The sequence below is a fragment of the Tachyglossus aculeatus genome (genome assembly GCF_015852505.1).
Source record: "Tachyglossus aculeatus isolate mTacAcu1 chromosome 12 unlocalized genomic scaffold, mTacAcu1.pri SUPER_6_unloc_1, whole genome shotgun sequence".
Lineage (NCBI taxonomy): Eukaryota > Metazoa > Chordata > Mammalia > Monotremata > Tachyglossidae > Tachyglossus > Tachyglossus aculeatus.
This window is the reverse complement of record NW_024044828.1, coordinates 19,430,768-19,452,982: the sequence shown is the minus strand read 5'-3', so window position 1 is coordinate 19,452,982 and position 22,215 is coordinate 19,430,768. Positions and strand designations below refer to the sequence as shown.

At 54.4% G+C, this 22,215-nt stretch overlaps 1 protein-coding gene across 1 annotated transcript in view; it reads right to left on the bottom strand.

Annotated features, from left to right (window-relative positions):
* SPTBN5 (spectrin beta, non-erythrocytic 5) overlaps positions 1-22,215 on the bottom strand; it is an 80,796-nt gene that overhangs the window by 40,590 nt on the left and 17,991 nt on the right. Inside the window, exons 13-31 of the mRNA XM_038741078.1 lie at positions 21,547-22,181; positions 19,965-20,103; positions 18,856-19,088; positions 18,377-18,530; positions 18,037-18,237; positions 15,932-16,138; positions 14,582-14,782; positions 13,698-13,850; positions 12,993-13,123; positions 12,147-12,398; positions 9,129-9,416; positions 8,225-8,465; positions 7,900-8,039; positions 7,238-7,337; positions 6,773-6,943; positions 4,597-4,761; positions 3,606-3,832; positions 644-830; positions 348-548 (exon numbers count right to left, since the gene is read on the bottom strand). Coding sequence (XP_038597006.1) covers positions 348-548; positions 644-830; positions 3,606-3,832; positions 4,597-4,761; positions 6,773-6,943; positions 7,238-7,337; positions 7,900-8,039; positions 8,225-8,465; positions 9,129-9,416; positions 12,147-12,398; positions 12,993-13,123; positions 13,698-13,850; positions 14,582-14,782; positions 15,932-16,138; positions 18,037-18,237; positions 18,377-18,530; positions 18,856-19,088; positions 19,965-20,103; positions 21,547-22,181 — 4,026 coding nt within the window. The remainder of the gene's footprint in view (positions 1-347; positions 549-643; positions 831-3,605; positions 3,833-4,596; positions 4,762-6,772; positions 6,944-7,237; positions 7,338-7,899; positions 8,040-8,224; positions 8,466-9,128; positions 9,417-12,146; positions 12,399-12,992; positions 13,124-13,697; positions 13,851-14,581; positions 14,783-15,931; positions 16,139-18,036; positions 18,238-18,376; positions 18,531-18,855; positions 19,089-19,964; positions 20,104-21,546; positions 22,182-22,215) is intronic.

The window sequence follows — 22,215 nt, the reverse complement described above, 5'->3', positions numbered from 1 at the left end:
TATTACTCTATTTATCTTACTTGTACATATCTATTCTATTTATTTTATTAGTATGTTTGGTTTTGTTCTCTGTCTCCCCCTTCTAGACTGTGAGCCCGCTGTTGGGTAGGGACTGTCTCTATGTGTTGCCGACTTGTACTTCCCAAGCACTTAGTACAGTGCTCTGCACACAGTAAGCGCTCAATAAATACGATTGATTGATTCCTCTCTCAATCCTGGGATCTTACCCACTTTGCGCTGCCCCTGACCCCCTGGAGCCCCTGGCCTGGGTGGGACCTCTCCCTCTGCCCCGGCCACCTTCCCCAGTGGTCTCCGCGCCCTCCGGCCCCGGCTTCTCTCGGCCCTACCTGCTGGAAGGCGACCGAATGCTGCAGCCGCCGGGCCCTCTCCTCACACGCCCGCTCCAGCTCTGCCCAGCATCCGTCCAGAGCCTGGCACCGCTCCGTGATGGGCCGGGCCTGGGGGTGCCCGGCCTCCGCCATGCCCCGCCCGGCCGCCAGCACCCGTCGCACCTGGGCCCGGTGAGCCGTCACCTCGGCCTGCAGCTCCTACGGCAGAGCGGGGCGGGGGCCGCTGTGCTGGGCCGCAGGGTGGTGGCGGGGAGGGGGGCCAGGTTGGATTGGAAAAGGAAACGGGGCATCACCTTGTGTTTAAGCAGGAGGTTCTGGGCCACGTCCAGGGCCCGGCCGCAGTTGGGGGAGCTGGCACAGGGCATGCGTTCGCCCACCCATGCCGTCTCCATGTCGTGGGCGTGGTAAAACTCGTAGAGGTCCACTGAGGCCTGGAGCTGCTGATGCCGGGTCGCCAGGGGCCCCTGTAGGGATTCGAACCTGGGCCGGGACGGGGGTGGCAGCTGAGACCAGGACCCTGCCTGTCCCCCCTCACCCTAAATGCCCCCCGACCTCCGGGCCCTACCTGTACCCCCTCGCCCGACCTCCTTTTATCATTATTAATAATAATAATCCTTACCTGTACCGCCCTCACCCTAGGTGCCCTCCGACCTCCTTTTAATCATTATTAATGGTCATGGGTTCTAATCCCAGCTACCCCACATGTCTGTTGTGTGACCTTGGGCAAGTCACTTAACTTCTCTAAGCCTTAGTTGCCTCATCTGTAGAATGGGGATTAAGACTGTGAGCCCCCTGTGGGACAATGTGATCACCTTGTATCCCCTCCCCCAGCGCTTAGAACAGTGCTTTGCACATAGTAAGTGCTTAACAAATCATCAATCATCAATCGTATTTATTGAGCGCTTACTATGTGCAGAGCACTGTACTAAGCGCTTGGGAAGTACAAATTGGCAACATATAGAGACAGTCCCTACCCAACAGTGGGCTCACAGTCTAAAAAATGCCATTATTATTATTATTAATAATAATAACAATAATCCACCCCTATTTCTAATAATAACAATAATTGTGGTATTGATGAACATATAATAATAATAATAATGGCATTTATTAAGCGCTTACTATGTGCAAAGCACTATTCTAAGCGCTGGGGAGGTTACAAGGTGATCAGGTTGTCCCACGGGGGGCTCACAGTCTTAATCCCCATTTTTTTTTACAGATGAGGGAACTGAGACACAGGGAAGTGAAGTGACTTGCCCAAAGTCACACAGCTGACAATTGGCAGAGCAGGGATTTGAACCCGTGACCTCTGACTCCAGAGCCCGGGCTCTTTCCATTGAGCCACGCTGACTTGTACTTCCCAAGCGCTTAGTACAGTGCTCTGCACACAGTAAGCGCTCAATAAATACGACTGACTGACTGAATGAATGGTATTTATTAAGAGCTTACTGTGTGCCAGGCACTGTACTAAGCACTGGAGTGGATGATAATAATAATAATAATAATGATGGTACTTGTTAAGCACTTACTATGTGCAAAGCACTGTTCTAAGCGCTGGGGAGGGTACAAAGTGATCAGGTTGGCCCATGGGGGGCTCACAGTTTTAACCCCCATTTTACAGATGAGGGAACTGAGGCACAGAGAAGTGAAGTGACTTGCCCAAAGTCACACAGCTGACAAGTGGCGGAGCTGGGATTTGAACCCCTGACCTCTGACTCTGAAGCCTGGGTTCTTTCCACTGAGCCACATATAAGCAAATCATATTGGACACAGTCCCCTGCCCCACGTGGGGCTCGCAGCCTCAATCCTCATTTTACAGATGAGGGAACTGAGGCCCAGAGAAGTGAAGTGACTTGTCTGAGGTCACACAGCAGACCAGTGGCAGAACCGGGATTAGAACCCATGACCATGAGGGAACTGAGGCCCAGAGAAGTGAAATGATTTGTCCAGGGTCACACAGCAGACAAGTGGCGGAGCCGGGATTAGAACCCATGACCATGAGGGAACTGAGGCACAGACAAGTGAAGTGACTTGCCCAGGGTCTCCCCCCCCTTCCCCCTCCCCATCCCCCACGCCTTACCTCCTTCCCCTCCCCACAACACCTATATATATGTATATATGTTTGTACGTATTTATTACTCTATTTTATTTGTACATATTTATTCTATTTATTTTATTTTGTTTATATGTTTTGTCTTGTCTGTCTCCCCCTTCTACACTGTGAGCCCGCTGTTGGGTAGGGACCGTCTCTAGATGTTGCCAACTTGGACTTCCCAAGCGCTTAGTCCAGTGCTCCGCACACAGTAAGCGTTCAATAAATACGACTGAATGAATGAATGAATAGCAGACGAGTGGTGGAGCTGGGATTAGAACTCATGACCTTCTGACTCCCAAGCCCGGGTTCATTCATTCAATCGTATTTATTGAGCGCTTACTGTGTGCAGAGCACTGTACTAAGCACTTGGGAAGTCCAAGTTGGCAACGTCTAGAGACAGTCCCTACCCAACAGCGGGCTCACAGTCTAGAAGGGGGAGACAGACGACAAAACAAAACATGTGGACAGGTGTCAAGTCGTCAGAATAAATAGAAATAAAGCCGGAGGTTCCCACATCACCCCCACCGGCCCGCTCCCCAAAATCGAATCTCACACTGAGGAGAGGGCTTGTCTATACCCCTATCTCCAGGTCAGACTGGACTCATTCAATGTGAGCCCGCTGTTGGGTAGGGACCGTCTCTAGATGTTGCCAACTTGGACTTCCCAAGCGCCTAGTACGGTGCTCTGCACACAGTAAGCGCTCAATAAATACGATTGAATGAATGAATGAATAGCAGATGAGTGGTGGAGCTGGGATTAGAACTCATGACTCCCAGGCCCGGCTTCATTCATTCAACTGTATTTATTGAGCGCTTACTGTGTGCAGAGCACCGTACTGAGCGCTTGGGAAGCCCAAGTTGGCAACATCTAGGGACGGTCCCTACCCAACAGCGGGCTCTCAGTCGAGAAGGGGGAGACAGAGGACAAAACAAAACATAGAAAACTAATAAAATAAATAGAATAAATATGTACAAGTAAAATAAATAGAGTAATAAATACGGGTTCTATTCATTATGCCATGCTTTAGCCCCACAGATCCAGAAGATCCCTCTCTGTCTCCCAGTCCCACCCAAGCCCACCCCGAGTCCTGCCCCGGGGAGGAGCGATCGGACCCCTAAGAGTCAGGGAGGGGGCAGCCGGGGGTGGGACGAGGGGCTCACCTGTGGAGGTATTTCTGGGTCTCCTCCAGGATGGACTTGGAGTTGAAGTGTCCGGTGGCCACGCTGCGGGCCCGGGCGATGATGGCGCTCATCTTGTCGGCCAGCTCCTGGCTCTCTCGCTCCAGCTGCCCGTGCTGCTTCTGCAGGGCCCGACTGGAGCGCAGGTCGTGGCCGGTCTCTGCCCCCTGCAGCCCCTTCTCCATCTGCTCCATCTTCTCCTTAGCTTCCTGGCAGGGCATGGCGGGCAGGTGGGTGGGACGGCCCCGTCTTCGCCATCCTCCACCTCACCAAGGGGCACATAGGCCTCTCCGGCCCAGTCCCGCCCCGACAGCAGCAAAGCCTTGAAGGTGCCCACTAGCCCGCACCCTCCGCTCCTCCGCCGCTAATCTCCTCACCGTACCTCGTTCTCGCCTGTCCCGCCATCGACCCCCAGCCCACGTCATCCCCCGGGCCTGGAATGCCCTCCCTCTGCCCATCCGCCAAGCTAGCTCTCTTCCTCCCTTCAAGGCCCTGCTGAGAGCTCACCTCCTCCAGGAGGCCTTCCCAGACTGAGCCCCTTCCTTCCTCTCCCCCTCGTCTCCCTCTCCATCCCCCCCATCTTACCTTCTTCCCTTCCCCACAGCACCTGTATAGATGTATATATGTTTGTACATATTTATTACTCTATTTATTTATTTATTTTACTTGTACATATCTATTCTATTTATTTTATTTTGTTAGTATGTTTGGTTTTGTTCTCTGTCTTCCCCTTTTAGACTGTGAGCCCACTGTTGGGTAGGGACTGTCTCTATATTTTGCCAGTTTGTACTTCCCAAGCGCTTAGTACAGTGCTCTGCACATAGTAAGCGCTCAATAAATACGATTGATGATGATGATGATGATGAAGGCGACGCACCCTGAGCTCTGGGCTGAACCAAGTGCCCCCTGCTCCCCATCCCTGCCTCCCTCCTCGTCTCCGTGGGCATCCCTCAACCCCGTCCGCCCTTCCGACCTGCAGCAGCTCCATGAGCTGCTCCTGCTGCCCTGCTTGCCGCAGCTTGTCGCCACGGTCTGCCATCTTGGAGTTCAGCTGCTCCCACTTTCTGCCCATCTCCAGCATTTTCGCCTGCACGGACTCCTGGGCGTCGTGCCCGCTCTCCACCAGCTTGTTCCCAGTCTGAGGAGGGGGAACGGACGGTCGGGCCTGACCCGGGCCGGGCGAGGCGGGGAGGGCGCGCGGAGCGGACGGTGGGTTCGGCGGGTGGGTGAGTGAAAAGGGCTCTGTGGGGCAGGTAGGAATGGAGGACAGGCAGGGCACTGCCCACTGAACAGGGTGGAGGTGAGAGAGGAGATGCCCTTCCTGATTGCCCAGGAATAACAACAATAATAATAATAATCGTGGTGGCATTTGTTAGACGCTTGCTATGTGCCAAGCACGGGGCTAAGTGCTGGAGTAGACATAATCAGCTGAGAGTGTCCGGCCCGTATGGAGTTCCTGGCCTAAGGGGGGAGAGAAGACAGTGATCTCAACCCAATTTACTGATAAGGAAACTGAGGTCCAGAGACGTGAAGTGCCTTGCCCGCGATCCCACAGCGGGCAAGTAGAAGAGCTAGGATTAGGATTCTGGTCTCCTTGGGCCCTGGCCACCCAATTGCCAAGCTGCTTCTCAGGGGTGATGGAGCCAATGCCCTCAGTCGATCAATTAATGGTATTTATTGAGGGCTTACTGTAATAATTAAGAATAATTATGGTACCTGTTAAGCACTCACTATGTGCCAAGCACTGTCCTAATCGCTGGGGTAGTTACGAGTTAATCAGGTTGGACGCAGTCCCCGTCCCATTTTAAACCCTCCATTTTACAGATGAGGTAACCGAGGCCCAGGGAGGTTTAGTGACTTGCCCAAAGTCACACAGCAGACAAGTGGCAAAGCCAGAATTAGAACCCAGATCTTTCTGATTCCACTAAGCCATGCTGCTTCTTTGCAGAGCACAGTGCTGAGCTTTTGGAAGAGTATAACACAGTAGAATTAACAGACGCGTCCCCCGCCGATCGCGAGCCTACAGTCTAGGGGACAGTAATGTGTGGCTTAGTAGAAAGGGCACGGGCTTGGGACCCAGAGGCCCTGGGTTCTAATCCCGGCTCTGCCACTTGTCTGCTGTGTGACCTTGGGCAAGTCACTTCACTTCTCTGTGCCTCAGTTCCTTCATCTGTAAAATGGGGATTAAAAGTAAGCCCCAGGCGGGACAACCTGATTACCCTCTATCTACCCCAGCGCTCAGAATATTCATTCATTCAAATAAATTAAATAAATACGATTAAATAAATCATATTTATTGAGTGCTTACTGTGTGCAGAGCACTGTACTAAGTGCTTGGGATGTACAAGAACAGTGCTCGGCATATAGTAAGCACTTAACAAATGCCATAATAATAATCATTATTATTATTACTGTGAGCTGGACTACAGTACAGGGCTTCACGCACAGTAAGCACTCAATAAATACGATTAAATTCATTCAATCATATTTACTGAGCGCTTACTGTGTGCAGAGCACTGTACTAAGCGCTTGGGAAGTACAAGAACAGTGCTTGGCATATAGTAAGCACTTAAATGCCATAATAATAATAATTATTATTATTACTTTGAGCTGGATTACAGTACAGGGCTCCGCACACAGTAAGCGCTCAATAACTACGATTAAATTCATTTGATCGTATTTACTGAGCGCTTACTGTGTGCAGAGCACTGTGCTAAGCGCTTGGGAAGTACAAGAACAGTGCTTGGCATATAGTAAGCACTTAAATGCCATAATAATAATAATTATTATCATTACTGTGAGCTGGACTACAGTCCAGTGCTCTGCACACAGTAAGCGCTCAATAAATACGATTAAATTCATTCAATCGTATTTACTGAGCGCTTACTGCGCGCAGAGCACTGGACTAAGCGCTTGGGAAGTCCAAGTTGGCAACATCTAGAGACGGTCCCTACCCAACGGCGGGCTCACATTGAATGAGTACGGTCTGACCTGGAGGTAGGGGTGTAGACAAGTCCTCTCCTCAGTGTGAGATTCGATTTTGGGGAGCGGGCCGGTGGAAGTGGTGTGGGCGCCTCAGTGAGTGGAGCAGGTTTCAGGTGGATGCGGGCTTTGGGGATCAAACCCTTGGGAAGGCCTCTCCCTCACACCTGCTGCATCTCCTCCACGCGCCCGCGGTTGACAAGCAGCTCGCTCTCGGCCGCTTCGTGCCACTTGAGCTTGCGTAGGACGTTGCTGGGCTCCCGGTAAGACTCGTCCACGGCCACCAGCCACTTCTCCTCCATCCACAGGTCCAGCTCCGCCGCGTCCCGGTGCCACTCCTGCCCGGAGGCCCCGGGGTCAAGGGTGGGGCCCCGGGGCCAGGTGGTGGTCCCAGACACACCAGGAAAAGGGAGAGGGGAAAGGAAAGGGCTGCTGGGGGAACCATGGGGCATTAAGGGGGAAAGGAGGAGAGCGTGGGTGGCTCCCTCTCCTCTCCGTCCCCTCCAGCCCCACGGAAATCCGGGCCCTGTGGACTCTTGCCACCCTCAGGGCCTTGCCTTCCATGGCTGGAGATCCCTCAGTCCCTTCAGGGATTCCTGGAGTTCCCCCCGCCTCAGGATCCTCCTCCCCACCTGCAGCTGGAGGGAAGCCAGCAGCTGCTTCTTCCTCTGCCCGCTGTTCGTCTGGAGCCGTGCCCACCGATCCTGGCTGCCCGACACCTTCTCCTTGATCCTGGTGATGACGATGGTATTTGTTAAGCGCTTACAATGCGTCAAGCGCTGTTCTAAGCGCTGGGGGAGATCCAAGCTATCATTCATTCAATCGTACTTATTGAGCGCTTCCTGAGTGCAGAGCACTGTACTAAGCGGTTGGGAAGTACAAGTCGGCAACATAGAGATACGGTCCCTACCCAACAACGGGCTCACAGTCTAGATGTCCGTCTTCCATGGGGCTCATAGTCTTAATCCCCGTTTTCCAGCTGAGGTAACTGAGGCCCAGAGAAGTGAAGTGACTCGTCCAAAGTCGCAAATCAGACAAGTGGCAGAGCCGGGATTAGAACCCAGGTCTTTCTGATTCCCAGGCCCGGGCTCTAGCCACTAGGCCCTGCTGCTTCTCCTGGGTGAGTGGGACCCAGGTGAGGGAACTCCCACATCCCCCTCGCCCTTCCTCGTCCCTCCTGGGTCCCCCTCCACCGCCACGACCCACCCCGACCCTGGTAGTCCCAGAAGCCCCTCTCCAAGCAGCGGCACAGAGGGAGACCCTCCCCGGGCCCAGGATCCCATCCTAGACTCACGCATGGCTGGCAAAGTGCTGCTTCTGCACCAGTCTATCCCCATGAGCTTTCAGAGACTCAGCCCGCGGACCCAGGGCCTCCAACAGGTGCTCCAACTCTTGATGCCTCCGCAGTAGTCTCTGTACCGCTTCCACATCCTCCTAGGGGTACAGAGCCCACTGGTGCCACCCCGGGACCAGCCCCCCGCCCCGCCACCCAAACCACCCCCATGGTTGGCATCCTGGAGTTTCTTCACAGGCCCGGGTCTGGGCTGCCAAGTCCAACTGGGCCCTGCCCCGCCGCTCCCCGTGACGGGGTCCCCCGCCTGCCCCAGGTTTTTTTTTACCCCGAGGGCATCCAGGCGCAGGAAGGCCTCATGGTTGGCACAGGTGGCATTGAAGCTGTCGACCTCCCAGCCAAACTTCTGTAGCTCCAGTCCCTCCTGCAGTTGCCGTTGCCGCCGTTCCCAGAGGGCCTCCAGCTCCCGGCCTTCCCGGCCAAGCCGTTCCAGGGAGCTGTTCATTTCCGGAGAGTCCCGGGGCGCCGCCTTGGCCACATGCTGGCCCTGGACCAGCAGCTGCTGCATGCTGACCAGCAGAGAGGGGGGTGGGTGTGAGGATTTGGGGCCCCTCTGGCAGTCTCATCATCTCTCTTGACTTTAAGCTCATCGTGGACAGGGAACGTGTCTGTTTATTATTACACTGTAATCTTCCAAGCGCTTATTTCAGTGCTCTGCATACAGTAAGCACTCATTAAATACAATGAATAATAATGGTGGGATTTGTTAAGGGGTCAGGCGCTGCATTAAGCCCTGGAGGGATACAAGCAAAGTGGGTTGGACACAGTCCTTGCCCGACACGGGACTCACTGTCTTAATCCCCACTTTACAGATGAGGAAAACGAGGCCCAGAGAAGTGAAGCGACTCAGCCTGAGTTCTCTCAGCAGACACATGGCGGAACTGGGATTAGAATCCAGGTCCTTCTGATTCCCAGGCCTACGCTCTATCCATTAGGCCAATCAATCAGTGATTATTAATTAAATAATTAGCCCCCCTTTTAGACTGTGAGCCCACTGTTGGGTAGGGACTGTCTCTATACGTTGCTAATTTGTACTTCCCAAGCGCTTAGTACAGTGCTCTGCACACAGTAAGCGCTCAATAAATACGATTGATGATGATTAGGCCATGCTACCCTTCCTCAAGGGAGCCCCGGCAGCTCCCAGCAGCTCCTGGGCCCTGCCAAGCTCCTACCTGTCCTGATGAGAGAGCAACTCCTCCAGCAAGCCCTGGTGCTCCCTCAGCAGCCGGTTGGCAGAAGCCACGTCCGTGCCCATCTCCTCACTGGAAAACTGGGCCCGCGCCCCCTCTGCCCACAGCAGCAGCTGGTGACTCTCCTTCAGGAATCTCCGCTGGGCTCGGGCCTGTTCCAGGGCCCGGGCGCGCCCCGAGGCCTCCTCCTGCAGCCGTTCCAGCTGCCGCCGCATCGTCTCCACCTGGTTCCCCAGCGCCTGGGCCTCCGCGGGATTCGTCTCCTTCATCCTGGATGGGCGGCAAGTGGGGTCAGGATTCGAAAGGCACCGGGCGTCCGCCTCCCCTGGACCGGCCTCGTCCAGCTCAGGTGCTCACAATCCCATCCCCAGCTTGTGACCCTCGAGGGAAGGGTTATAGCGATTACCCTGACAATTACAGCATCATGAGATTGAGCTCAATCTCTGTCCCACCCAGGACCCATTTAGTCTATTTTAATAATAATAATTGTATTTTTAATGATATCTGTTAAGCGCTTACTTATAATAATAATGATGGTATTTGTCGAGCGCTTACTATATGCAAAACACTGTTCTAAGCACTGGGGAGGTTACAAAGTGATCAGGTTGTCCCACGGGGGGGCTCGCAGTCTTCATCCCCATTTGACAGATAAGGAAACTGAGGCCCAGAGAAGTGAAGTGACTTGCCCAAAGTCACACAGCTGACAAGTGGGGAGCTGGGATTTGAATCCATGACCTCTGACTCCAAAGCCCCTGCTCTTTCCACTGAGCCACGCTGCTTCTCTTAAGCGCTTAGTACAGTGCTCTGCACACAGTAAGCGTTCAATAAATACGATTGATTGATTGATTGATTCTCTAATTACAGCATTGTGAGATTGGGCTCAATCTCTGTCCCACCCAGGACCCATTTAGCCTACTTTAATAATAATAATTTTATTTTTTTAATGATATTCTTTAAGTGCTTACTATGCGCCTACCACTGTACTAAGCGCTGGGGTAATAATAATAATAATAATAATGTTGGTATTTGTTAAGCGCTTACTATGTGCAAAGCACTGTTCTAAGCGCTGTGGTACATACAAGGTAATCAGGTTGTCCCACGAGGGGCTCACAGTCTTCATCCCCATTTTACAGATGAGGGAACTGAGGCCCAGAGAAGTGAAGTGACTTGCCCAAAGTCACACAGCTGACAAGTGGCAGAGCCGGGATTTGAACCCACGACCTCTGACTCCAAAGCCCGGGCTCTTTCCACTGAGCCAGATACAATATGATCAGGTCCCACACGGGGCTCACAGTCTAAGTAGGAAGGAGAACAGGTTAGTACAGTGCTCTGCACACAGTAAGTGCTCAATAAATGCGATTGAATGAATGAATGAATACATATTTATTAATCTATTTAATTAATGGTGTGTATATAGCTATAATTCTATTTATTCTTATGGCACTGACACCTGTCTACTTGTTTAGTTGTCTGTCTCTCCCTTCTGGACTGTGAGCCCGTAGTTGGGTAGGGACCGTCTCTATCTGTTGCCGAATTGTACTTTCCAAGCACTTAGTACAGTGCTCTGCACACAGTAAGCGCTCACTAAATGCGATTGAATCTCTGCACACAGCAAGCGCTCAATAAATGCGATTGAATGAATGAATGACCAGGTATTGAGTTCCCTCTTTCGCAGATGAGGGGACTGAGGCACAGAGGAATGAACTGACTTGCCCAAGGTCACACAGCCCAGAAGGGGCGGAGCAGCCGGCATTAGAACCCAGGTCCTGTGACTCCGAGGCCCATGCTCTTCCCATTACAGATGAGGAAACAGAAGACCAGAGAGGTTAAGTGACTTACCCAAAGTCACCCAGCAGGGGAATGGCTTCCAGGCCAGCCCCCTCCTCTTTCCACTAGGCCACACTGCCTCTCCTCTCCCAGGACTTACCTCCCCTGGGCTGAGCCGGCACCTACCAACCACTCCTTCCCAATCCTCCCGGTCCCACTGACCCTCTCTTCCAGAAGCTGCGTGGCTCAGTGGAAAGAGCCCGGGCTTGGGAGTCAGAGGTCGCGAGTTCTAATCCCGGCTCCGTGACTGTGTGACTCTGGGCAAGTCGCTTCACTTCTCTGTGCCTCAGTTACCTCATCTGTAAAATGGGGGTTGAGACTACGAGCCCCATGTGGGACAGGGACTGCGTCCAACCTGATTGCCTTATATCTATCCCAGTGCTTGGCACAAAGGAAACGCTTCACAAATATCATAATTATTCTTAATAATAACAATAATAATGGCATTTATTAAGTGCTTACTATGTGCAAAGCACTGTTCTAAGCGCTGGGGAGGTTACAAGGTGATCGGGTTGTCCCACGGGGGGCTCACTGTCTTCATCCCCATTTGACAGATGAGGGAACTGAGGCCCAGAGAAGTGAAGTGACTCACCCAAAGTGACCCAGCTGACAACTGGCGGAGTTGGGATTTGAACCCCTGACCTCTGACTCCAAAGCCCAGGCTCTTTCCACTGAGCCACGCTGCTTAACACCTGTTGTCCCTCTTAGGCTATAAATCCCAGCACTTAGTACAGCGATGATGATGATGGCATTTGTTAAGCGCTTACTATGTGCCGAGCACTGTTCTAAGCGCTGGAGAGGGATACAAGGTGATCAGGTTGTCCCACGTGAGGCTCACAGTCTTCATCCCCATTTGACAGATGAGGGAACTGAGGCTCAGAGAAGTGAAGTGACTTGCCCAAAGTCACCCAGCTGACAATTGGCGGAGCTGGGATTTGAACCCCTGATCTCTGACTCCAAAGCCCGGGCTTTTTCCACTGAGCCACGCTGCTTCTCTTATTATTCTTATTCCACCCACTCCCAATGCCCTTAGTACAAGCGCTTAGTCCAGTGCTCTGCACACAGTAAGCGCTCAATAAATACAATTGAATGAATGAATGAATGAATGAATGAATGAATGAATGAATGTCACTGCCACATCCCCGGGCCCCAGACCGGGGTGCCAGTCCGTACGTTACGGCCACACTGGTGAGGTACTGGATCTTGCGCTCCAGCAGCAGGATCTCACGCTCGGTCAGCTGCAGGGCGCGGTGGGCCCCGTCGGGGGATGCGGCTGGGTTCCCGGGGTCCACGACCACCAGTTGCTGCATCACGGTCCGCAGATGGGCCTGCGTGTGCCCGCACTCTTGCAGGAAGCTGCGCACGTCGGCCAGCCCCACCAGCTGCTGCCCCTTCTCCTCCTTCAGGGCCTCCAGTTGCTCCCACCTGCACACGGGCACCCGGGGGGCATGAGGGGGCATCTCAGCTCCGGGTGGTATCAGGCCCGAGCGATAGTTCAGGGCCTTCTCATCGCCTGTCGGGGATGACCGCTCCCTGGGGTCTCCGGGCTGTTGCCCGGAGGGCACCTCCAGTGCCCTGGCAGGGCCAAGATGCCCGCATTGAGCCTGGCCAGGCCAGCTGACTCTCAGGGCTGGAGACGGGGTGGGGGTAATTCTTGAACTCGCACGCACGCAAGCTCATTAGTCATCAACTTGTGCAGGTTGCTGGGAATGAGTCCGTTGGAGGGGCTATGAGCAGGGGGCACTGAGCACGGGCAAGGAAGAGCTACTGAGCAGGTGTGAGGGGATGCTACTGAGCACAAGCGAGGTCACCCTGGGCCTAGTGCAAGCCTCCGAAGCCTGGACGGAGCGACTAAGATGCCCGCCACACAAAGAAACTTGGCCTGGCTTGACCTGGGCTGAGATGGGGCTAGTGAAGGATGCCAGTAGCCGGGCACTGCCAGGTTCCCATCGAGCATCTCAGGGGCCTGGAGGGGCCAGGCAACCTCCCTTTAACCACCCCCGTCTTCCAGCCCCTCACCTCCGGCTCAGATCCAGCTGCCGCCGTCGAACCTCCGCTGCCTCGGCAGGGCAAGCCGGTGCCAGCCTCTCGGCAGAGCTGCTGATCTCCTCCAGACGGCCCTTCCCTGCCACCAGGGCAGTGAGGAAGTTCTGAGACAGAGGAGGAGCCGGGGGTCGGAGGAGACCCCAGGGAGGAAGGGAGGGAAAGCCAGTCCCTTTCCATGGTGGCACGGGCCCTGATTCCCTGCGGGAGGCTGGCGAAGGGAGCGGGCAGGGGCATCATCGTCATCGGTGGTCTTTATTGAGCATTTACTGGCTGCAAAGCACTGTACCAAGTGGGAAGCAGCGTGGCTCAGTGGAAAGAACCCAGGCTGTGGAGTCAGAGGTCAGGGGTTCAAATCCCAGCTCCGCCAACTGTCAGCTGTGTGACTTTGGGCAAGTCACTTCACTTCCCTGTGCCTCAGTGACCTCATCTGGAAAATGGGGATTAAGACTGTGAGCCCCCTGTGGGACAACCTGATCACCTTATAACCTCCTCAGCGCTTAGAACGGTGCTTTGCACATAGTAAGCGCTTAATAAATGCCATTATTTTTTTGCGGGGGGGAGAGAGTTGGTGGATACGTTCCCTGTCCACAGCGAGCCTACAGTCTGGAGGGTCAGAGATCAGATCACCAAAGATCACAACCCTCCACCTCCCGTCCTCTCCTCAAGTCCAGATGTTACCTCGTATTTGTGCCTGACGACTTCCACGTTGTCAGCCTGGGGCTGCAGTGTCTGGAACAGGAGGGCCTGGTCATCCAGCCAGGACTGGAGCTCCCCACAGGAGCTGTAGAAGTGGAACAGGGCCACCATCTCCCGCAGACGCGCCCTGCGGCTCTGGGGAGGGAGGGCACGGTGACCCCCGGAAGGGCTCGCAGGGCTCTAGTTGCCCCTACCTCAACAGTAGGACCATAGCCAGGGAGGGGCTATGAGGGGTCCCTTCTTCCCAGGCTAATGTTTCCACTCCCAGGGCCCCATCCCTCGCTATGCCCACGTCGTCCCCCGGGCCTGGAATGCCCCCAATCCCTCTGCCCATCCACCAAACTAGCTCTCTTCCTCCTTTCAAGGCCCTGCTGAGAGCTCACCTCCTCCAAGAGGCCTTCCCAGACTGAGCCCCTTCCTTCTTCTCCCCCTCGTCCCCCTCTCCATCCCCATCTTACCTCCTTCCCTTCCCCACAGCACCTGTATATATGTATATGTTTGTACATATTTATTACTCTATTTATTTATTTTACTTGTACATATCTATTCTATTTATTTTATTTTGTTAGTATGTTTGGTTTTGTTCTCTGTCTCCCCCTTTTAGACTGTGAGCCCACTGTTGGGTAGGGACTGTCTTTATATGTTGCCAATTTGTACTTCCCAAGCGCTTAGTACAGTGCTCTGCACATAGTAAGCACTCAATAAATACGATTAATTGATTTATTGATTGATTATGCCTCCTCTCTCCGACGGCCCTGGGCTGCCGCTCTAAGCTCCCAGTTGCACCCTGGCAGAGCTGGCTGGGCCACTGGTGCTGAGTGCGGGATACCCACCGCCTGTCCCCCATGGCCAATGCCATCTGATACCTCTGCCAGGGCCCTCAGATTCTCGTAGTCCTGGCCCAGGTCACTCTGGGTCTTGTGGATGTTCTCAGGACTGAAGTGGGGGTCGGGGTCAGCGGGGATGGCGATCTCCCGGGTGCCCCAGCGCCCGGATCTGCGGGCGGCCTGGCGCCTGGAGCCGAAGCCTCTGGGCCCTTCCTCCGTGGGGCTCAGTGCCAACAGCACCTGGCAAGCAGACGGGGGTGTGAGTCCATGCAAGTGTGCAGGAGGGGATCCGGCTGGAGGCTCCCAGCAGGGAGAGAGTAGTACCTGGGGTTCGATCTCCATAGCGTAGCTGGTGGGCACCTCCGCCTGGCATCCCTTCTGGTCCCTCAGCTGCCAGGTGTCCATGTCAGTCCTGTCCACCAGCTCCAGGATGTCACCGCGGGTCCAGGTGAACCCGTCCCCTGGCAGACACGGGTGACGTCTCAGTGCAGCCCCGGGAGGGGCTGGGGGAGGAGGGGAAGGGGTATCTGCTCTGCCCACCCAAAGGAGCCAGACGTAGATCCCATACCGACGGTGGCCGATGCCCGCTCTACCCCCACAGTGCCCCTCGAGGCAGCCAAACCTCGGATGGATTCATTCGTTCATTCACTCAATCGTATTTATTGAGCGCTTACTGTGTGCAGAGCACTGGACTAAGCGCTTGGGAAGTCCAAGTTGGCAACATATACAGACGGTCCCTACCCAACAGTGGGCTCACAGTCTACAAGGGGGAGACAGAGAACAAAACATATTAACAAAATAAAATGAATAGAATAAACATGTACAAATAAAATAGAGTAATAAATATGTACAATATATATACATATATACAGGTGCTGTGTGGAGGGGAAAGAGGTAAGGAGGGACGGGGAGAGGAAGGATGGGAGGCCACAGAGACAAGCCAGTCCAAGGGCCCGGCCCCGGGGGGCAAGAGGAAGCAAGGGAAGGAGAGGGGCCGCCCCGCCGGCCCCCGAGTGGGTAGGGCAGTTGTTGTTGCCAACTTGTACTTCCCAAGCGCTTAGTACAGTGCTCTGCACACAGTAAGAGCTCAATAAATACGATAGAATGAATGAAATAGGGCAGACACAAGACCATCCTGGCAGAGTGCCTCCCGGGCTGTGGCCTCCAGATACCTCTATAGGTGAAGCGCATCTGGACCTGCTGGCTCTGGCGGGCCCGGCCGGGCACCGCCGAGGCGAGTGGGGGCTGCCGTCGTGATCCGGCTCCATCGGCCTCGCTCCGTTCCTCCTTGGGCTTGGCCTGCTGAGACCCTCTCCGCCGCTCAGACCCCTCACGCCGGGTCCCCTTCCCCCCAGGTGTCCCCCCGGGACCCGCCAGGATGCTCCGTACCGTGAGCGGGGCTTGGCCTGAGGCCTCCTGGGCCTGTTCCTCCAGCCTCCTTAGCTCCAGCCCGTAGGCCCGCACCTCCTTCTCCAACCTCAGGTGCCTTTGAAGCAGGGCCTCGGCTCCGGCCTCGTCCTTTCCGTAGTCGGTGCTGGCTAGGAGTGGGCGCTGCTCCCGCAGCCACGAGTCCACCTCCCCGGCGTCGGCAAAGTACTGGCCAAGTGGGAGAGAGGCACGTGGGTCCACGGGGCCCCAGCAATAGCCCGGGTGTGTGGGTGTTGTCTACCAGCAAACTTGGCATGACTGACTCCATCTTGTGCATGCCAACAGTAGCCCTTTATTTTATGCAGACCGAAAGCACTCCGGTGTTTGTAAAGTAACATCGACCAAAGTGGCTTCTCTCTGTCTGGAATGTCCCCATCCTGTGTTGACCGTTATCTCCTGATAACATCTTGTAAACAGGGATTTTAACACTAACCAAACCATGACAAACAAACGGTTGTACTTTAACTTGGGATCTAGGAATGCCAAGGCCTCACGTAAGGCACTGCTCTCGGGAATCCTTTGTGTAGCGCGGATTTGAAACCCAATAAAAGAGGAAGAAGCGGCTGGGATCGGGGCTGCTTGTCATGGGCAGGTGGCCACTTTCCTTCTTTACTGCTCTATCTGAACTCACGTCTCCGAGTCATTTTTCCTATCTGCGAACCTTGCGGCCGATTTACACCTATTAACCTATTTTGCACCCTATTAACACCGATTAACCGATTTTGCACCGATTAACCTATTTTGCATAACAGGGATTTGTCCTTTCCGGGCTTCTGGGCTTGTAGCCTCAACAGGTGGGGTGAACTAGGATATGGAAAGAGCTTGGGCCTGGGACTTGGGCCTGTATATATGTATAGCCTGTATATATGTATATATGTTTGTACATATTTATTACTCTATTTACTTATTTATTTATTTTACTTGTACATATCTATTCTATTTATTTTATTTTGTTAGTATGTTTGGTTTTGTTCTCTGTCTCCCCCTTTTAGACTGTGAGCCCACTGTTGGGTAGGGACTGTCTCTATATGTTGCCAATTTGTACTTCCCAAGCGCTTAGTACAGTGCTCTGCACATAGTAAGCGCTCAATAAATACGATTGATGATGATGATGATGATGACTCAGAGGACCTGGGTTCTAAGTCTGGCTCGGTTGTGGAACTCTGGACAAGTTACTTAACTTCTCTGGACTTCAGCTTCCTCGTCTGCAGAAGGAGGATTCAGTATTCCTTCTATCCCTTCAGACTGCACCTAACGCGATCGGTTTGTAGTACAGTGCTTCGCACGTAGCAAGCGCGTCACAAAAACCACAGTTATTGTTTTTGTCAGCGGCTTGGCCTATGCCCAGCACACAACAGCCACCCTCATGGCCAAGGGCTGTGAGTCTCAACAGCCCAGAGGCCCAAAATGGCAAGGGGAGGTGGGTGGGGGTAATAATAATAATAATAACAACAGTAATTGTGATATTTGTTACACGCTTACTATGTGCCAGCCACTATACTAAATCCTGGGGTGGATACAAGCAAATCGGGTTGGACACGGTCCCGGTAACACATGGGGTTTACAGTCTCAATCCCCATTTTACAGATGGGGAAGCAGCGTGGCTCAGTGGAAAGAGCCCGGGCTTTGGAGTCAGAGGTCAGGGGTACAAATCCCAGCTCCGCCAATTGTCAGCTGGGTGACTTTGGGCAAGTCACTTCACTTCTCTGTGCCTCAGTTCCATCATCTGTAAAATGGGGATGAAGACTGGGAGCCCCCCGTGGGACAACCTGATCACCTTGTAACCTCACCAGGGCTTAGAACAGTGCTTTGCACTTAGTAAGCACTTAATAAATGCCATTATTATTATGAGGGAACTGAGGCACAGAGAAGTGAAGTGACTTGTCCAAGGTCTCAGAGCAGACAAGTGGCGGAGCCGGAATTAGAACCCATGACCTTCTGGCTTTCAGGCCTGTGTTCTATCCACTATGCCAGCTGCTTCTCAGCCTGGGCATGGCTCCCCCGGGTAGACGAGCAGATAGAAGCCTGCTGGCCCCAGCCCCTCCCCACCCTCGCCAGCCCTGTACCTGTTTGACAACCAGGGCGGCCTGCAGGCGGGTACGGAGCCCGGCCACTTGATCCCGGAGGAGCTGCCACTCAGCTTGGATCCCCTCCGCCCGCTCCTGGATGTCCACCTGGGTGGGGTGGCCCCGCTGGCACAGCTCCCGGGCCTTCCGGGCGATGTCTGCACCCGCTGCCTGGTGGGCGCTGACCTCGGCCTCCAGGGCCTGCAGGGTGGGAAGCCTGGATTTGGGAGCTGGGCCTGGGAAGCTTCAGCCCAGAGATGGGGAATGGGGCCTGGAGGTGGGACGAGGAGTTCAGGGAGAGCAGCTTGGGAGAGGAGGACCCAGGAGAGGGGATGGGCACCTTGTTCTTCTGAAGGGCAGCCACGATTTGGCCAGGGTCCCGGCCCAGGACGGCTGCTTGGACAAGCTGGCGTCGCTCCCGGAGCCAGGATTCCTCCTCTTCACAGTCACGGAGAAACTCTCCCTGCCGCAGGGCCTCCTCCAGCAGAGACCGCCTGGGGCAGGGCAGGGGGCACAGCGGGCTCAGGGCAAAGAACATGGGCTTTGTGGGGGGGGTCTCGTGTTCAGAACGATGGCTGGATGCCCATCGCTTGCCCTGAAGGGGCACAGTGGGCTCAGGGCAAGGAACAGTGCTTGGGCTTTGGGGGGGTGGTCTCCTTGTGTTCAGAAAGACGGCTGGATGCCCATCGCTTGCCCTGGTCTGAGTGGGGCCCGTGGGGCTAGGGATGGTGTCAGAACTGGGAGTCGGGGGCGATCCTTGGGTGGGATCAGCTCAGGGTGAGGAGTAATGGGATACGGGGGGTGGGCACAGGTTCTCACCGGGCCCTGCTGAGCGACACCAGTGTCTGGTAGAGCTGGGTCAGGCCCCGGGCCCTGGCCTGCAGCACTTCGGCATTGGTGCCCAACGCCGGGCCCAGCTGGGTGGCCCTGCGAGCCAGGTGGTCCACACTGGCACCGTGCGATGAGATCTGGGACTCCAGGAGGTGATGCTTCTGCAGCTGCTCCACCACCTCTGCCAGCTGCTGCCCGCAGGCTGGGGAAGCGGCCAGCACCTGGGACCCGAAGGGGCAGCGGTCGGTGCCAGCCGGTTGGCATCGTGTGTAGGAGGGGCATCGTGGTGCCCGCAGGTGGAATGAGACCATGCTGTCCGGGTTCCCAGAAGGGGTACCGAGAAGAAAGTGTGTGTGAGCACATGTGTGAGCATCTGGGTGCATAGAGAGAAGCAGCGTGGTTCAGTGGAAAGAGCACGGGCTTTGGAGTCAGAGGTCAGGTGTTCAAATCCCACCTCCGCCAATTAATAATAATAATGATGATGGCATTTACTGAGCGCTTATTATGTGCCAAGCACTTTTCTAAGCGCTGGGGAGGTTACCAGGTGACCAGGTTGTCCCACGGGGGGCTCACAGTCTTCACCCCCATTTTCCAGATGAGGTAACTGAGGCCCAGAGAAGTGAAGTGACTTGCCCAAAGTCACATAGCTGACAATTGGCGGAGCAGGGGTTTGCACCCATGACCTCCGGCTCCCAAGCCCGTGCTCTTTCCACTGAGCCACGCTGCTTCTCTGTATCAGCTGTGTGACTTTGGGCAAGTCGCGTGGCTCAGTGGAAAGAGCCCGGGCTTTGGAGTCAGAGGTCATGGGTTCAAATCCCCACTCCCTCAGTTCCCTCATCTGTAAAATGGGGATTAAGACAGTGAGCCCCATGTGGGACAATCTGATCACCTTGTAACCTCCCCAGCGCTTAGAACAGTGCACTGCACATAGTAAGTGCTTAATAAATGCCATTATTATAATTATTATAAATGCTTAGAGCAGTGCTTTGCACATAGTAAGCGCTTAATAAATGCTATCATAAAAAAAATGCCATCATGATTATTATATGGGCACGTGCAGGCGCATGCAGGCCTGGGTGGACCCTCGAGTCTCCCACCTGCAGCTCCTTCAGCTCGTCGGTGAGGTTGTCCACCTCGCGCCACAGCCCGAGCACATCCTCGACGCCCTTCATCTGTTCCCTCCGCTCCCGGAACTGCTCCTGTAACAGTTGCCAGCGTTCGGCGATCTCCTTCTCCCTGGAGGGAAGGATGGGGTGAGCCAGGGGTTTGTGGGGGGCTAGTCTGAGGCCAAGACCGAGGCTGGCCTAGCAGGGTACCAGTTGGCCCCTGCTATCACTACTACTCCGCCACATGTCTGCTGGGTGACCTTCGGCAAGTCACTTAATCAATCAATCAGTCAATCAATCAATCATATTTATTGAGCGCTTACTGTGTGCAGAGCACTGGACTAAGCACTTGGGAAGTACAAGTTGGCAACCTATAGAGACAGTCCCTACCCAACCGTGGGCTCACAGTCTAAAAGGGGGAGACAGAGAACGAAACCAAACATACTAACAAAATAAAATAAATAGAATAGATATGTACAAGTAAAATAAATAAATAAATAAAGTAATAAATATGTACAAACATATATACATATATACAGGTGCTGTGGGGAAGGGAAGGAGGTAAGATGAGGGGGATGGAGAGGGGGACATTACTTCTCTGAGCTTCAGTTACCTCATCTGTAAAATGGGGATGAAGACTTTGAGCCCCATGTGGGACAACTTGATCACCTTGTATCCCCCCCAGCGCTTAGAACAGTGCTTTGCACATAGTAAACGCTTAACAAACGCCATTATTATTATTATTATTATTCATTCATTCATCCAATTGTATTTATTGAGCGCTTACTGCGTGCAGAGCACTGTACTAATCGCTTGGGAAGTACAAGTTGGCAACATCTAGAGACGGTCCCTACCCAACAGCGGGGTCACAGTCTAGAAGGGGGAGACAGACAACAAAACAAAACATATTAACAAAATACAATAAATAGAATAAATATGTACAAGTAGGACCCAGGTTCTCTGGATTCATTCATTCATTCAATCGTATTTATTGAGCGCTTACTGTGTGGAGAGCATTGTACTAAGCGCTTGGGAAGTACAAGTTGGCAACGTCTAGAGACGGCCCCTACCCAACAGCGGGCTCACAGTCTAGAAGGGGGAGACAGACAACAAAACAAAACAAGTTAACAAAATAAAATAAATAGAATAAATGTCATCATCATCATCAATCGTATTTATTGAGTGCTTACTATGTGCAGAGCACTGTACTAAGCGCTTGGGAAGTACAAATTGGCAACATACAGAGACAGTCCCTACCCAACAGTGGGCTCACAGTCTAAAAGGGGGAGACAGAGAACAAAACCAAACATACTAACAAAATTAAATAGATAGAATAGATATGTACAAGTAAAATAAATAGAGTAATAAATATGTACAAACATATATACATATATACAGGTGGTGTGGGGAAGGGAAGGACAGTAGGACCCAAGGTCCTCTGGATCCCAGGCCTGGGTTTTTCCCACTAGGCCGAGCTGCTCAACCTGCTTAGGGATGAGACCGGGGGGAGGCTGAGGCTGGTGGGGGAGGATGGAGGGGTGGTCAGGGTCCCCCTTGGCTAGGGGGGTCTCACCTGCGGGCCACCTGGGCATGGCCGTGGAAGCGTTCTTGTTGTAGGAGGGCGGCGATCTTGGCCAGCGCCCGGAAGCGCTCCTCCTGGGGCAGGGCGTGGGCCTCCAGGGCGCCCAGCCGCTTGGCCGCGGCCTCCATCAGGGCAGGGTTGGCGGGGCAGCAGGGGCCCAGGCGGCCCAGCACCTGCTCCGTCTCTGCCAGGAAGCCCTCCCGCAGGGCCGCCTTCCGCTCGAAGCGGCCTGCCAGCTGCTCCAGCCGCCCCAGCCGCAGCAGCTCCCGCTGCAGGGCCTGGCCCCTCCTGGCCTCGGCCCGCTCCAGGCCCTGCCAGCGCCTCGCCAGCTCCCCGGGGCCCAGCCCCTCGGGTGGCACGAAGGGCCGGCGGTTCTGTGCCCGCAGCGCAGTGCGCAGCCGGAACAGCAGGGCCTCGGCCGCGCCACGCTGCCGCAGCCGTGGGGGCTTCTCCTCCGTGCGGAAGGCCGCGAAGGTGGCCAGGAGCTGGCGCATGGCGGGCAGCGTGTCCGGGAAGTCGCGCCGCTCCAGCTCTGACTCCTTCCTCTCGATCCAGCGCAGCAGGTCTGACACCAGTTGCTCGTACTGCTCCTGCAGCTCCTCTGTTTCCCGCAGCTGCTGCAGGATCTAGGCGGAGGAAAGGCGGAGAGGGGCCCGTGGG